Here is a 15,950-nt window from a genome sequence, read left to right as displayed (position 1 = left end):
ATAAAAGATAATAAATTAACAATGCCGCCAACGCAACAGTTCTCTCGGATTCACCTCAGCTATAACGCTACAGAGAGGAAAGTCGATTTTTAAAGTCCCACACAATTTCCAAAAATAAATTCAGAAAACTTAGTACAAAACAATCCATATAACAAAATGGAATGCAGGCTCCCTATGCTGTGCATGTCGAGAATCGGAAACGCTCGGCTAAAATCGACTGACGTCAATAGCTTCACTGAGGCTCTATTGGCTAGGGGCGGAGCTTGTATCAGGCGGGTCGAAGAATTTCGAAGTAAAACAAGCTTGGCTAGTATACGTAAAAGTCTTAACGCGCCAACACGCTGTCGCCTAAACTGTTATTTCCACCTCAAAATTGATATATTTTAAAAATTTAAAACTGGTATCGTATTCGTATATGTTCAAAGTGTCTACAGTGAAAATTTCGTATGAATACGCGTACGAGAACTTTGTAAAAACGACTCCAAACTTCCAGAATATTTAACATACAATATATATCTCTATGTAGGCGAAGCGATGTTGTCGGATTGATACTATAGCCACGTTGCCGGTATCGTGGTGGCTTTTAACAATGTGTTACGGAGCGGCTGTGACAGTTGAATGCACAAGATAAAGGTAATGTGATTTTTTTTTAATGTCAACGTTCTGTTTTTATAGCAATCGACTTTTTATACAAGTAATTATATTTATCGTAATTATTTATGCATTATTTTGGTTATAATAGTAGGATAAGTTATATAAAAGCCGATTATTTTTTTAAAATAACCTTGAATAAAGAAATATGAAACTAGTTTCGCACGAAACGAAAGCAGGTCTGTTTCTATGAGAGGTTTTAAGGGTATGTGAGGGTAAAAACGGTTTGAACTAACCATATCGCATATTTATATAATATATAATAATATATATTATAAATAATAAAATGAGAAAAAATAAATTTGTGGTAATAGATTCAATAAAAAGTAGTGAACTACTTAATAAATAACTAATTGCTGCTAAAAGAACACACATCAACTTTATTTACTAATATATCATGTCACGATCGCATTGCTTCAAGATCGTCTACCTCTTTCTAACATTCGAGTCGATCCCAACCGCTTCTGCTGACTTGTTTTTTTTTTTATAATCGCGTGTATCTCACTTAAATTATACGTTGTTCTCTTGTTTTAACTCCGTCTCGCTCTTACCAAAAGACATCGCTTGTATGTTATCTCTATTTTGCCGCGGTTATTGGTAACGCAGTATATATTTATCTCTATCTCTTACCGCTTTTCGAATATTCCGTCTCTGTTTAATGAATATCCTTAGTTTCTGAAGCAGGGGCATGGGACTCGGAACATTTTTAGTGATGTGATGATGTTGGTGAATGCATTTCACTCGTGCTTTACGGTTTAGAGATCGCGTTCTCTTTGTCTAATCGCGAAGGGGTGAAAACTAAAAAATATCGTCAAGGGAATCGCTTCATGTTATGTCGACTGATGAATTCCAGTACGAGGGGACGTATTACGAGGGGATAGATAAATAATTTTATTCAAAAATGCTTTTGAATATGAAATAAATCAAGTGGATTGTTATAGAATTTATTATACAATATTTGTAGTAGTAGTATTTATAATTGTAAACTATAATTTAAAAAATAAATAAAATTTCTAATTTTTATTAAATTTAAAGGATTTTTGATCGTCTCTAACTTTGACTATTTTTTGCTCGCTTTTTTTAATTAAACATCGTTTTTTTTTCGATATTAATCTTATTTTTTCTACCAGGGGATTACAAGATGGATTTGGAAAGTATCTAATTCGAAATTTTCATTTTTTATTTAATTCAATTCCAAATAAAAGATTTCATCTGAATAAACATGAATGTTAGGTTATGTTAAGTAATGTCATAGAAGCATCGATTTATAATCAATTGATGATTGGTCATGATAATGATAATAACTAAATAATACGTTAACATAATAAATAAAAACAATGACCCCGAATTTAATGAGTAATTTCAAGGAAAATTCAACATGCCAATCATAATAATGAAAATATATTACTCGTAAAGGACAAAGAAATATATTGGGAATAAAGCAGTAATGAATTTATTTGGAAATGATGAATGAAAAAGGCTAATAAAAAGTCTAAAAATAATCATTTTTCAATTATCTCCACTTATATACCAATCATCAGAAATTGGATATATCCCACCAAATTTTTTTTAAAAAAATCAATAAATAATGTAATAGAATTTGTTTATTTTCCTATCCAATCAATTCTACAAAATCCCACCTTGACTATTTTCATTATATCTTACCCAGCTGATCTTCTTTCACAAAACCTGCGATCGTTAAGGCCCGTTCATAAACTTGACTTTTCGTGGTTGACGTTTGACGTTCGTAGAAAATTTTACGCCGTATTCATAAACTTGACGTTGCTGCTGTTAACATAAAAATTTTGTCGTGTTTGTGTATATATTCCTGGTATTATGTGTTTTTGTTTGTAATCCGGTATTTAAGGACGATACAATGGAAAATAACGAAGAGAAATACCCCCAACATTACGCTCTAACGTCATATGTCAAAATCACGTGACAAACGCAAATGGAAGTGTCTCTTTTATATAAGGAAAGTGAAGTTTATGAATCAGCGTAATACTGATTAGTTTTCTAGAAATTTTCAAAAGTATGTCATTAAAATAATGAATTTTGGGATGAAAAAAGTTTTTTAATCAATATACTCTTTTTTAAATAGAATATTTACCTTATAAGGTCTATTGTGTCCTAGTGACTGGATCTTACTACCTTTAGACGTCCCCCTTTTCTACAATTTCCAACTTCTAGACAATTTTCTGTGATCTCTAACAAAGCGAAACATCCAGCGTAAAGTATATTAGTTTCTCTCCATATGACGTATTTCTAGCTAGGGGGATTTTGATCATTTTTTTCGTATTTCAAGAGCTGCCTTTGGACCAATTGGTCCACCGATCTCCATTGATTATTCTATTCCATGATGCACATTCTCTTCAATTGTCAACACGAAGGGAAATTCAAGGATTTGACTTGGTGGAAAACCTTCTGGAGATCCAGCAAAAACAATTAGAACCGACAAGGTTTAGTCATTCGTTTTGATACCATCGATGCCAAATTTTCTTTCTCTTCAACATCATTTTTTGTTCCTCGAAGAGTTTTTCTACGTTTTCCTTTCCCAAATCTCTTCTTAGATCTTCAGCTGTTGGTTGTAGTTAATAAAAGAGATGAATATGCGTCATCTTATTCACCTATCCAAATGTTATAGTCTATTTTTGTATTTAACAGAGTAATAAAATGATGAAGCATCAGTAATCCATAGGCGTAGATATTTAAAATGGCCGTGTATTAGTTAGTAGTTGGAATCAAGTTTTATTACTCTTTCGTCCATAAAAATAGACTATAGATGACATTATATTGTTGATAATGAAGATAATTACATTATTAATAAAAAGTATAAGCTTGTTAAAAATTAATTACTGCCATTTTGATTTAATAGAAGGAAATTTCGATCCCTCTTTGTACATATTTCTAATTCGTTCACTTTATCATCAATCTACTTTATTTTTTACTTTATTTTCAAAAAAACCTCTCCAAAAATCGATTGTAGTTAAAAAAATTTATCTACTTTCGATATTAAGTGGACGATGATTTCTCTAAGTTCGTTTAAAACCAGAACGCGATAACGAGTGAAATCTGTTTGCACAAAACAAATCGTTTGATATGACACTAATCCAATCACTAAGTAGTATCATAGGCGTATCTTTAAGGTTTTTATTATAATCGAATTTCCATACGAAAAATTATAATTTGATTTATCCGGAAAGTTTTTACGTTCATTTACGAGGATGGTCCCAGAAGAACCTGACCTGACCTAGAGATGGCTTTAGTTCCTCTAAAAATAACAAATCAATAGAAAGTATATAATTTATACAACATATTTATCAAGTTTGAAGACACCACGTCGTTTAGTATTTGTTTGGCAGCCATCAATAGTGAACCTCAAAAATGTTGAAGAAAATCCACTGGATGATCGTCGACTGAAAGTTTACGAGCTAGCAGACATAGTAGGTATTTCGAAAAATGCTTATTAACTGAAAATTTGGACATGACAAAGCTGTGGGCAAGATGGATGCCGCGTTTGCTCAAAATGGAACAAAAACAGCGTCTGAAGATATTTCCACCGAGTGTGTGGAAATAAAACCAAATTTTTGGGCTGTTTAATAACCGTGGATGAAACGTGAGCCCATCACCTTACATCCAGAACAAAAGAACAATCAAAACAATAGACTGAAATGGGAGAAACAGCTCCAAAGAAGTTACATACCGTTCCATCTGCAGACAAGGTCATGGTGTTGGTTTTTTGGGATGCGAGTGTGATAATTTCCATTGAAAAAGGAAAATCTATCCATAATGAGTTTTATGCGAACGTTTCAGCAAAGGAATCGCACAAAACATGGCCGCATTTGGCTAGGAAGAAAGTTTTGAAATACACCAGCTCACACAATTAATGGTTATTTTGGAACCAACCTCGTAAGTGCTACCCTTACTTGTGTCAGATGTGTTTCTCTTTTTTTCATGTCTTTTCTTCAAAATTCTCTCCATTTTTTCAATCTCTTATAGCTTCTTCCTTCTATTCTCAGTAGTTTTATTGATTTCGTTCATCCAAGTCCTTTCTTTTATTACCATACTTCTTCATAATGCATTATGCCGCACCTTGTCAAAGGCATAAGATATGTCAAAGAAAACTGCGTATTGTTCTATTGTTTTGAATACTTTGGAGAGACATAGCACAAAGTATGCAACCCCCTTTTGCTTTTGGAAACAATTCCAACAAAGAATCATCGTTTATTTGTACTTTCCTTTCCAATTATTGTAACTACTTTTTTCACAGCTTCGAGGAATGATAGGGATCGTTATGATACTAAATTGTCCTTTAATATTTTTTATAGCCTTCTTTTTTCAAAATCCCTTCAATTTTAACAAGGTCTCCAGTGTTAAAAACATCCCTTATTCATCATCTAACCTCCACCGTCCTTACGGTCGGAATGACACATTATTATTATTATTTTTGATGTCTAAAGACATTAAATCGGTCTAATAGATTGAAATAATGACCACAATTATTTATTGTACGTTTTTGAAGGTGGATTATACCGAGTGCATCTTATAAAACACTCACCATGACTGAAAATCCCACTTCGAATGCAGTTTTTTCCTTATTGCTTATCCAATGTTAAATGGAGACATTAATCGAATGAAATACCAGGAATTTTTTCATACTATCCGTAGATTTAGACAAGATTTATAAACTTTTTGTATCCTTTTGTAAATTTATTACGTGCGCCACTAGTTAGTCCCCTAGTTTGAAACGAGCGAGTGCGACAGGCATGAATTTTGTATATGCGAAAGAAGACAGCTGCGAAAATGTTAGTTGTCAAGTTAATAGAACGTGGTTTGAATCTGTCAATCTGTGTTAAAACTTTCTAGAAATAATGTTGTTGTTTTCTGGTATCAGAATCTTTTATTATTTATTCAAATTAAACTCATTATACTTTGCAAACATTATCATTTAATCAAAAATAATCATGACACAAATGCGCCGACTCCATGGGAACTTTTTGACACTTCTAATCCTCTACAAGGCCCAGAATATTTCATCTTTTTGATGTTTCTTCCAAATAAACGCACACTGTTAGCTAAAACCTCGCTAAAGATGAACACAACACGGTTCGCAGTTTGCCCTTTCGTTTCATGAGTCTTGTAGTGGATCCAGATTCAATCTACAATGAATCGACCCAAAAAATCCAACATCTTTGCTTAAACCTCGTCGATAATGTCCCTTTGAATGCGCTTCTGGTTCAAACTAGCCAATAGAAGCTTGAAGCATCCTTTTAACATACCCATAGCTCTTTCTATATCTCTAACCCAGTGTTTCCCAACCATTTTGTACTATGCCCTACCTGATCCCTTTTGGAATTCGTATGTCTTCCTTTTTTTAGAATAATTTGTTTAACTAAAATCAAAATCTTCCTTTACCCCTTCAACACTCGTCGTTAATCAACTGAAACGTTTATATTCAAAGTTTTATGGTAGTCAATGATGATGAAGAGTCTTCGTACGTCGTGAAGATGTTTCCATCGAGTGTTTGGCAATGTGGATGAATCATGGATGAAACGTGGGTCCATCACTTCACACCCGAAACAAAAAAACAATCAAAACAATAGATTGAAAAGGGAGAATCGGTTCCAAAGATGGCAAAGACCGTTCCATCTGCAGGTAATGTCATGGTTTGAGCAAAAACGGCCGCATTTGGCCAAGAAAACAGTGTTGTTTGATCACTAGCCAAAATCAATGAATTAAAGTTACCTATTCGCCAGATTTAGCCTCCTCGGATTATTTTCGGTTACCAGACTTGGCTCGCTGGTCAAATATTCTCCAACAATGAAGAGGTGATATCTGATGATGGTTATTTTGAGGAGCTGGAGCAGACATCGCTGGAAAACGTGTATGGAGATAAAAGGAGATGAAAAATAAATATATTTTGTTCCAAAATTTTTGTGTTTTCTTTTTTGGACCAGATATTTCTGGGACGATTTTCCCCTTTGAATTCGGAAACGTATTCTCGTATTGAAATTACTGTTAAAAATCTAAAAATAACAATTACTGTATACATTAAAAACCTTGACCACCCTCTGGTTTAAACCAATTTATAAAGATTAGAAAGGTCTTGGTAATTGTTGAGGTTTCTGAAAATTTATTTTTCGAAGGTCGCTATTCCTTTAACAATGCAATTTTTGACAAACACACCCATGTTGCGCTTTCTTTAAAATTAAACCGTTTGCTAACCAGACATAAATATTGTTAATTGCATCCCCAAACTTTTCAAGTTTCAACTGATTGTTTATCATAATTTTAAACAAACGTCAGAGTTTGTTCAATAAAATCATTTTTGAAATGATTTCATTTTCATTTAGATTATTGTTTTAAATTCTTTTAAAAATATCAAAATTATTAATCATTATAGCTCAGAAAGTTTTTTGTCCTGGAAACTTTCATCTTTCAAAATTAAATGTTTGGATTAGCATTATAAGTAACTATATTTTTTTTGGATTGGATGGAAAAATTTCAAAATACATCTCGGGTGCTGGAATTGCGATGATATATGGCGTTTCCACCCACTAAAAGATAGAAAAAAATGCTTTATTATCAAAAAATTGTTACAATTTGTAGATAAAACCTTGTAAAAACTAAAAAACAAACATAGAATTAACTAAATAAAGACACAAATATAAATAAAATCTTCACTATTGGCAAATGATTGTGCATTTTTTGCATTGTATAGTATTGAGCCCTTAACTAATTCAGAACGTGGAGTGGATAGCTGTGCAATGATCTTTATAAAATTGGAGAAGCGTGCTTACGAATTAGACAAAAGATCGCATCACACGTAGTCTAGATGGAAAGGGCATATCGGAGATGCGACTCAAGAGTCGACGGTTCCTTCAAGAGAAACTAGTATCGTCTGCAAACAAAACGAGCATTGAGGCACTCCACATACTGTTGGCTTGCAAGAAGACATCGTTGTATCAACCCTTACAAACTGATTTCTGTCGGTAAGCTATGACTTGACTTTGTCAGGGTTTCGAAGCCTGGTTCGACAAAATTTCGTTATAAATATTGTATCCCTGACACAAGTATTCATAAAAATTCAAATTCTCCAAGCCCATTGGTGTATAATTGAAAATGCCGTTTCCAAACTGGAACCACCAATTATTGATGAATCGAAGGAAGCTGTGAGAAGCTTTTTCTATATTTGTCAGTTCACCATATTTAAGCTATCTACGAGGTCTGGCTATTAAATAACGAAACTTGTTACGAACAAGGGTTTTATTATAAAAATCCTCTCGCCCCACACTTTTCCACACGTTTTTTCCATTGATCGAAGCAGTGCTGGAAGTCTTCTTTGGTTAGTGCCTTTAGGATCTCCGCCGTTTTTTGCTTTACCGCTTCCATCGACTCAAATCGTGTCCATTTCAAAGCAGATCTTTTTCGAACCTTTCAAGGACATCTGAATAGACCAGTTGTTGCAAGAGCTTTTGGTCAGGAGTAGTTTTCTTGGCACCAACTTTACATAGACTTTTGTCATGTGTAAAATTTTTCTAACCGTGTCTTTATCGGCGTTTACAACCTCGGCATTCATCCGGATGCTCATTCGACGATCTGCACACACAATTTGGTTGATTTTGGTCACTGTTTCCAGATTTAAAACAGTAACACGCCCACCAGATAGAGGATTGTCCCCATGGGCCTCTTGCAATAATTTATAGCACTCAGTCGGGGTTTTTTTTCCAATTCAACGAGAAATTTGAGATCGATACGTTGTTTTTCGTCACACATGGTGTGGACAAAACACGTTCTTTTCAAACCGCTCCTGCACATATACTATAATAGTGACTGAAACGTGTTTTGGGATTTGCATAGACAAGATATTTAGATACCCAACGCGTCTAGGGCGCCCTCTAGGCGCGCCGGCTCGTTATTTAATAACCAGACCTCGTATTTAGATATATATCCATATCTAGAGTATTCATACACGTTTTCTCTCCAAATTAATTAACAATTAATCATGTTCGAATTGTGCATCAACTATTGAAAATTAATTATAGAAAAGTTTCAATATCATTGTTGTACTGAATATGAATCTCCTGTGAAAAGGAAAAGACAAAAAGGCTATTAGAGAAGGCTTCCAGAACAAAAACAAGTCAATCATGGTCGCAATCGACATTGAAAAAGCCTTTAACTCCGTATGGATCAAGGGTTTAATATATAAATTGATATATAAACTCAAATCGCGCTGGAGATATCTACGATAGTGCATGGTTTGTTGTAAAGTTCCCAAATTTAATACCTCAATCATCACAATCAAATACGAAGTACAATCAACGTCAGGCATGTTGCCTTTTCAAAAATTACAACCTTGATCGATTTCTGAAACCCTGTTTTTCATCCGCTTTTCAGGGATAAGATTCTTGGAGTCATAACTATGTATCAGGGACAAAAGTCTTGTAAACTTATTAAATTTGTGGATAATGTCCGTACAACCTGATCTACGGATACAAGTAAATCATCAAAGGATCGGCCAAAAACCTGGTCTAAACTTTTAGATGACAGACTTTTAGATTAGTAGTTGTTAAGACATCCAGCTGGGACAAATTTCTAAAGAAGTTATCCTATGATAACGAAATGAAAAAATTAGCCACGAGAAATCTGTAATGTTTATTATTTTATTACAAAATTGATACTTTTATCAAACTGATATTTTGTTAAATAATTTTACTGTTTAGATTTCTTCAAGCTCTTCAGCAATAAAACAATGATTCACATTTTACAAAGTGTATATTCTGTCGATTGGTCGATATTCCACCCTACAATTTAATTGAAGGGGGAACACACTCTCGTGCGATTAGACGAAGGGATCGAAGGGCCACACCCACCTCTACCATCTTCCTACTATCCTGTTACCGAGCCCTTCCTAACCACGTGTATGCGACAAAAAACAAGGTCATAGAAAGGACGATTTGAATTTGGGGTTTTTGGGCGGAGTGCATGTACCAAACTTAAATCGACGTACACAGAATTTTAGTATATGGGATTGAGTGAAATGTATAGTTTTTCCGTTATCAAAAAAAAGTTAAAAAGCAGGTTTAAACTATGAATTTAATATGCAACATATTTTTGTTCAAAATTGATTTGTATTATTTCTGTATTATAATAATTTCCACCCTCCGAGAAGATGTGGTATACATCTCAAGTTGAAAGCAAACATCGACACGAACTTTTGAACCTCGCTATTTATGACCAAACGGAATTTACGAAAATCTGTATTGTTTGAAAGAATTGCTAGCCAAAAATCTTTAGTTAGGATTGGGACATAACTAGTTTCACTTTGAGAAATACTTTTTAGATGTAATTTTCTTTTTTACATTGTTTTAGCAAGTTTTACGTGAAGCTGTTTATACATACATACAAATTCTCATCTTTTTTAAGCTATTGAATCTTAATATTCAGAGACAAGTTTTTCTATCAATTTAAATGGAAATTCTTGCATTGTTATATGAATTTTTCGTATAAAATCTATGCATTCACCCTGTCGAGGTTCTAAAATATTTAAAACTATTTCATGAAGACTTCTATCTAACGGTTTCTAATCAAAACTATCTTATCTTTAAATTTCCATTATTGCCATCATAGAGTTTGACATTGACATTTGACACGTGTTGTCATACGAGTGTAATTAACATTCTCTCACCATTAGAGAAACGTCGAACGGTTAATTCGATGCACCAACATTTTGAACGGTCAAAACATCGAATACAGTCAATACAGTCCTTGTTTTACACCTAATGATTTCTTCTTATTACCGCAGATCAAAAATTGATTGTGATGTCAACGTTTTTTTACACCCGAAGAAGTGATAGATGCGTTCAAATCACGTGTTTTGGAGGTGTCTCAATACCTAAAGTACAAGTCTGAATTATGTTATTTTTTTTTATCTATGTTACTTCTTATTTGTTTTCTATTTAAAATTATATCTGAATGGTCACCCTAATTTCCCGTTAAAACAATACACACAGAGGTATCCTTAAATATCGAGTCCGCGTTGGTCAAGACACAAAATTACTTTAACTTATACTTTAAATTAACCCCGTATATTTATGATAATAAAAAATTAATTATTATCATCAGATTTGTAAACTGCCGTTACTGCTCGATCCGCCCCTGCGCGCAACTCGGGGCGGAGTACCCGACATGAGCCTAGGGAAGTAGTGGGAGAGAAAGGGAAAATACGCCCTAATGGCGAACGTTTAGGGCTGACTTTTCCTTACTAAAATGGTATGAATCGTACTATTCTAGGGCGAAAAGCGGAATGAGGCAAAGGAAACGAAATGTGCGGTATTAGCGTCCCTGCTGATGCGAAAGGCTAATTTTAGGGAAGCCCTAGGGTCGGAAATGAAAAGAGATTTTTAGATACGTTCGATTCCAAAAGGAAGTTAATGAGCAGATGTTTCGTACTACTTAAATAATTAGTTTCGCTTTGAAAAACAAAAATTTCTCAAATAACATCGAGATTTCTTCGATCTTTTCGTTTCATTTTGTACAATAATCCTACCATTAAAATCTCGTGGCATATCAGACACCATCAATCAGAAAGTGTCACTTGGGCACTTCCAACAAATAAATGCCACTTAAAACCAACAAAGCCATCGTTGATGTTGAAAATCCTTTTAATCAGAGCCGCATCGAGGAGTTTTTGAACGATTTAATATCTTGATAATGGGTACGATTACGCATAGATATAATCAAGTTCAATAATCAGCTCTGGGATTGAGTTTGGACCTCCGTCGTCGCCCAAGGAGGTTTTGGGTACGATCTAGTCTTGTTCTAAGGTCATTTAATATTTATTACTGAATGATGTAACGAGTTTATTTGATGTAGGATTCAAAAATTTTCACCAGATCTCGAACTGAATCATATTTGGTTGATAAAACACCCTTCCAACCTTCCCTTAACAAATTTAAAAGAAAAATTTCGTGTATTATTTTGAAATTTAATGAATGGGCAAAAACTTTTGGTTCATACTGCATAACTGTCATAATTTAGATCTATTGGTGAATTTCATCAAGGTTAATGAACTTATTTCCAAGCTTTTTTGTTTCATACTCAAGGTTACCAGATTTATTTCCACTGGATTTTTTCTTTGGAGGTATTTGAAGTCTATAAGTTGATAAGATATAATTGGAGCCTCATCTAGCGGCTCTAATTAGATAATGATAAGGATTCAAAATTCCCCAAGGTCATTTGTACATAAATTAGAATCCTGTCAAGCATCCGATTGTTTTCATTTTGTGACGACTACAGTAAATGAACTACTAAACCTGCTATCATATCTCAAAAAATATTCTTTACGTGGTATACGAAATTTTAAATAATTTAAAAAAAAAAGTTGAGTCCGGATCTGTCGTAATGGTTTCGGGACCAGGTGTTATTTTACCTGTAGATATAATTGATTCGGTAGTTGGTGTCATGCTTGGCTAGCTCGGCAGAGAACGATGGGCCCCTCCCAACTGAACGCCCACTTCCTACTGACCCCTGCTATTTTGCTTTTACTTTGTTGGTTCTCCGGATCATGTATGTTGTTTTTGATAATTTAACGCACTAAATACTATAATCGATTACGCATTACTAATAAAACGATAAAGATTAAATCGGAGCTCGATTTGATACCACGCGAATATCAACATACAAATTGTATCTTTTTAAAAATTATTTACCTTCTTATTTGACCATATTTTTCGAATTTTCAAAATCAGAAGTAATTTTTTTCCATCTAATATATCATTAAAATAGTTTTATTTTTATTTCATCGTCTTGGTGATTGTAGAATCTATTTTATAAATATTGAGATGTCTGTCCTATGTAACCATTTGAATGATTAAGATTAGTACAATAGATTATGATTTTTTTTACAGATTTCTTCACAATTAGACTCGTCATAATGGCTGAAATGGATAAAAAACGTGGTGGAAAAATTCTCGTTAGAGATTTGAATAGCGTCATTACTTGCAGGCTTTGCGAGGGTTATTTAATAGACGCAACATCTTTAACGGAATGCGATCACGTGTGTAAGTATATATATATATATATATATATAGTATGACCCAACTAAAATTGTTTGGTATTTGAACAAATCACAATCTATTTGTAACCATGTTCTAATATTTGATTAATTGGGTGTTCAATGTTCAGATCTTTATGAATTGTTTGATTTGAAACGTACTTAACATATAGAATGTTTTGGAATTGAAATATTTGGAGTATCTTCGTAATTGAAGGTCCATACGACAAAATCGATATGAGTTTAGTTTTGTAGATGAGAAATTCATTTATGAGACTAGACACAACTCTAAGAACAGGTTTTAAATATTATTGACGAAAATTTGCGAACTAGCAGATTGTTATTTGGACTGATTTACTAGCATTTTTGACGTTAATGTGTTGGAACCAAACTTCTGTAGAATATCATTACCAAAAGTTGCTATGAACGTATAGTTTGTAAAAAAACGTTGCCCCAAGATACTCACGATTGTATGGTATGGAAGTTTGAGTGGGTATCTCCAATTTTGACTTCAAAGCAGAGTTTCAGTTTATTTTCAGTTTAACGGAACCAGTTAATATCAAGAGAAATGAATTTAAAACATTTTACGTAAAATTTTTGTGTAATAATATACTTTGTTGCCCTTGATATTAGATTCATTTTGTATTTTTTCAATGGTTACGATTTTTTAATATTTGGATGCTTTGTGTTTGTTTAATTTCCGCATCCGTGAACACATAAAATTTGAGATATCTAAGGCAACGAAAACATTCCTTTTATAGTGGTTGTAAATTAAGTAACATAACTTTACGTTTTTAATCACAGTTTGCCGAGCTTGCATCCTCCGACATTTTGATAATACCAAAACCGGCTGTCCGACTTGCAACACTTTCTACAAGAAAAAATCACAAACTTGCTTCAGGTAAATTTATTTATCAAATTCTCGATTATTGAATTTTAATGATCTCCAATTATCAGGGCTGATCCCCAAACTCAAGCTTTGGTATACAAACTAGTCCCTTCTCTATTCGCCAAGGAATCTCAACGAAGAGAAGACTTCTACAGAAGCACCGGCGTCAGGGCGTCGAGTTCCTGCAGCGACGACAGCGTCATAGAAAGAGAAAGAGACATGATGAATGATCAGGAGGAGATTGTGAGTGATACGCATCATTATTATTTATACGGGGATCTGGAGCTTTTAAGCTCCGTTATATTATTTTTGAAGGGCAATTTATTTACTTCTAGGTACATTAGAGAGGGATGTAAAATGCGTGGATATTATTAATAAAAAATTTATTTCATAACGACCACGAAAAAAGTAAAAAAAATGCCTAAAAAGTAAAAATTTCAAGTTGAAAAATCGATTAGTTCTCGTAATAAACTTTGTATTTCTTCTAGCTTTGTATGTTTTTTTTGGTAAATCGTCTTGATTTCAAGTCTATTTTAATTGAAAATAAGTTTTAATAAACACGAAGTTTCGACGCATTCCGGACATCATCAAATTCTGAAAAACTAAAAGCTGTTTCATAAGGTGACGTAGTTGGAATTCTGACCATTTTTTGGATTAAAAATCAAATTCTTTCGATCGCCCTTTTACAAAATCTCGCTACAGCCACTCTCTTTGGACATTTCACGTATTTTGTGACCAAAAATCAAGATTCTAATACAGAAAATTATCTTGATGGACAATCTTACAGTAAATTTTTTTGCCGCTGCTAACATAAAGATATTTTCTTTGTGGAGTGTGACGTCTTCTCAATACACTGATTTTCAGTATATTTTGGGGGAGCCAACCTTTAAGTTGATGATCCTAATTTGTCTTTTCCACCAATCTATTCGACTGGACATCAATCCAAACTTTAATCCATCCACTTTTTGGAAGGTTTAAACGTGGAATTCCTTGGTCAGACCATGAATTTTTTCCCAAAAACTTTTGCTACATACTTTTAGAAAAGTTCATTATTTCATCTACGAAGATGGTCCCAGAAGTATCTGGCCCAGCAAAGAAAGCCTTTTTATAATAAGGTCAAACTCCTTAAAATAGCCATTAACCTCTTCATTATTGAAAGGAGTAATCTTCAAACTTGAATAATACGCTGTACAGATTGAGTACTTGGTAATAGAAGCACCTAACGCCATCTCTAGGTCAGGCCAGGTACTTATGGGACCGCACTCGTACTTCAATCGGTTCAAATTTTGCAAAATGGCTACTTTTTTATTTCAGATCTCGAAAGCGTTCGGTGGTAAAAACCAATTTCTTAGTCCCGAAGATCTAATTTCGTTATCTTTGGAATACTACCAGACACATTTGGACACCACAGATATAGAAGAACCCGCGATAAATTCCCCGTTTAATGGTACTATATCTAAGACGCAGGTCGTTAACGATATTAGTGATAGTGTAAATAAAATTAAAGACAGTGAAAGTTGTAAAAGTGATAAAGATTCTAATAAAAAAGACGAGAATGAAAACAATTGTGATAAAAGATTTTTACAGTGTCCAGCCGCTGTTTCTATGAAACATCTACAGAAATTCATAAGGATGAAATTCGGACTCACCGGGGACCATAGAGTAAGTAATAAATATTTTTTATTCATATCGGTATTTATATATTATAAAAATACATAAAGTCGATAAAAAATTCGAAAAAGGACAATCATAATCGAATTATTTGGGAAAAAAACATATATTTTGATAAATTACTTTTCAAATAGGACAAACAGCACGATATTTGGTGTAAAGATTAGGGGAACATCGAAATAGTTGATATTATCGAATTTTTTCTAAATTATTTAAGTTTATGAACAGATTTAAAAACAATCATAATCGAATTATTTGGGAAAAAAACATATATTTTGATAAATTAATGTTCAAATAGGACAAACAGCACGATACTTGGTGTAAAGATTACGGGAACATTGAAATAATTGATATTATCGAAGTTTTTGTACATTATTCAAGTTTATAAACAGATTTAAAAACAATTATAATTGAATTATTTAAAAAAAACCTATATTTTGATAAATTAATTCTGAAATAGGACAAACAGCACGATACTTGGTGTAAAGATTAAGGGAACATTGAAATAATTGATATTATCGAAGTTTTTGTAAATTATTCAAGTTTATAAACAGATTTAAAAACAATTATAATCGAATTATTTGAAAAAAAACTTATATTTTGATAAATTAATTCTCAAATAGGACAAACAGCACGATACTTGGTGTAAAGATTAAGGGAACATCGAAATAATTGATATTATCG

General features: G+C 33.2%; 1 protein-coding gene across 2 annotated transcripts in view; it reads left to right on the top strand.

Annotated features, from left to right (window-relative positions):
- Nucleotides 1-279: 279 nt before the first annotated feature.
- LOC130452898 (polycomb group protein Psc-like) overlaps nt 280-15,950 on the top strand; it is a 51,981-nt gene continuing 36,310 nt past the window's right edge. The window contains exons 1-5 of one of the 2 annotated variants that reach the window (XM_056792406.1): nt 280-633; nt 12,561-12,713; nt 13,511-13,607; nt 13,664-13,838; nt 14,910-15,257. In XM_056792406.1, the coding sequence (XP_056648384.1) occupies nt 12,587-12,713; nt 13,511-13,607; nt 13,664-13,838; nt 14,910-15,257 (747 nt within the window). In that variant the 5' untranslated portion in view covers nt 280-633; nt 12,561-12,586. The remainder of the gene's footprint in view (nt 634-12,560; nt 12,714-13,510; nt 13,608-13,663; nt 13,839-14,909; nt 15,258-15,950) is intronic. The other variant, XM_056792417.1, reaches the window with a different exon arrangement.

The sequence above is a fragment of the Diorhabda sublineata genome, chromosome 1 (assembly GCF_026230105.1).
Source record: "Diorhabda sublineata isolate icDioSubl1.1 chromosome 1, icDioSubl1.1, whole genome shotgun sequence".
NCBI classification, from domain to species: Eukaryota; Metazoa; Arthropoda; class Insecta; order Coleoptera; family Chrysomelidae; genus Diorhabda; species Diorhabda sublineata.
Note: the sequence above shows the minus strand (reverse complement) of the source record. Positions and strands in the feature narration are given on the sequence as shown.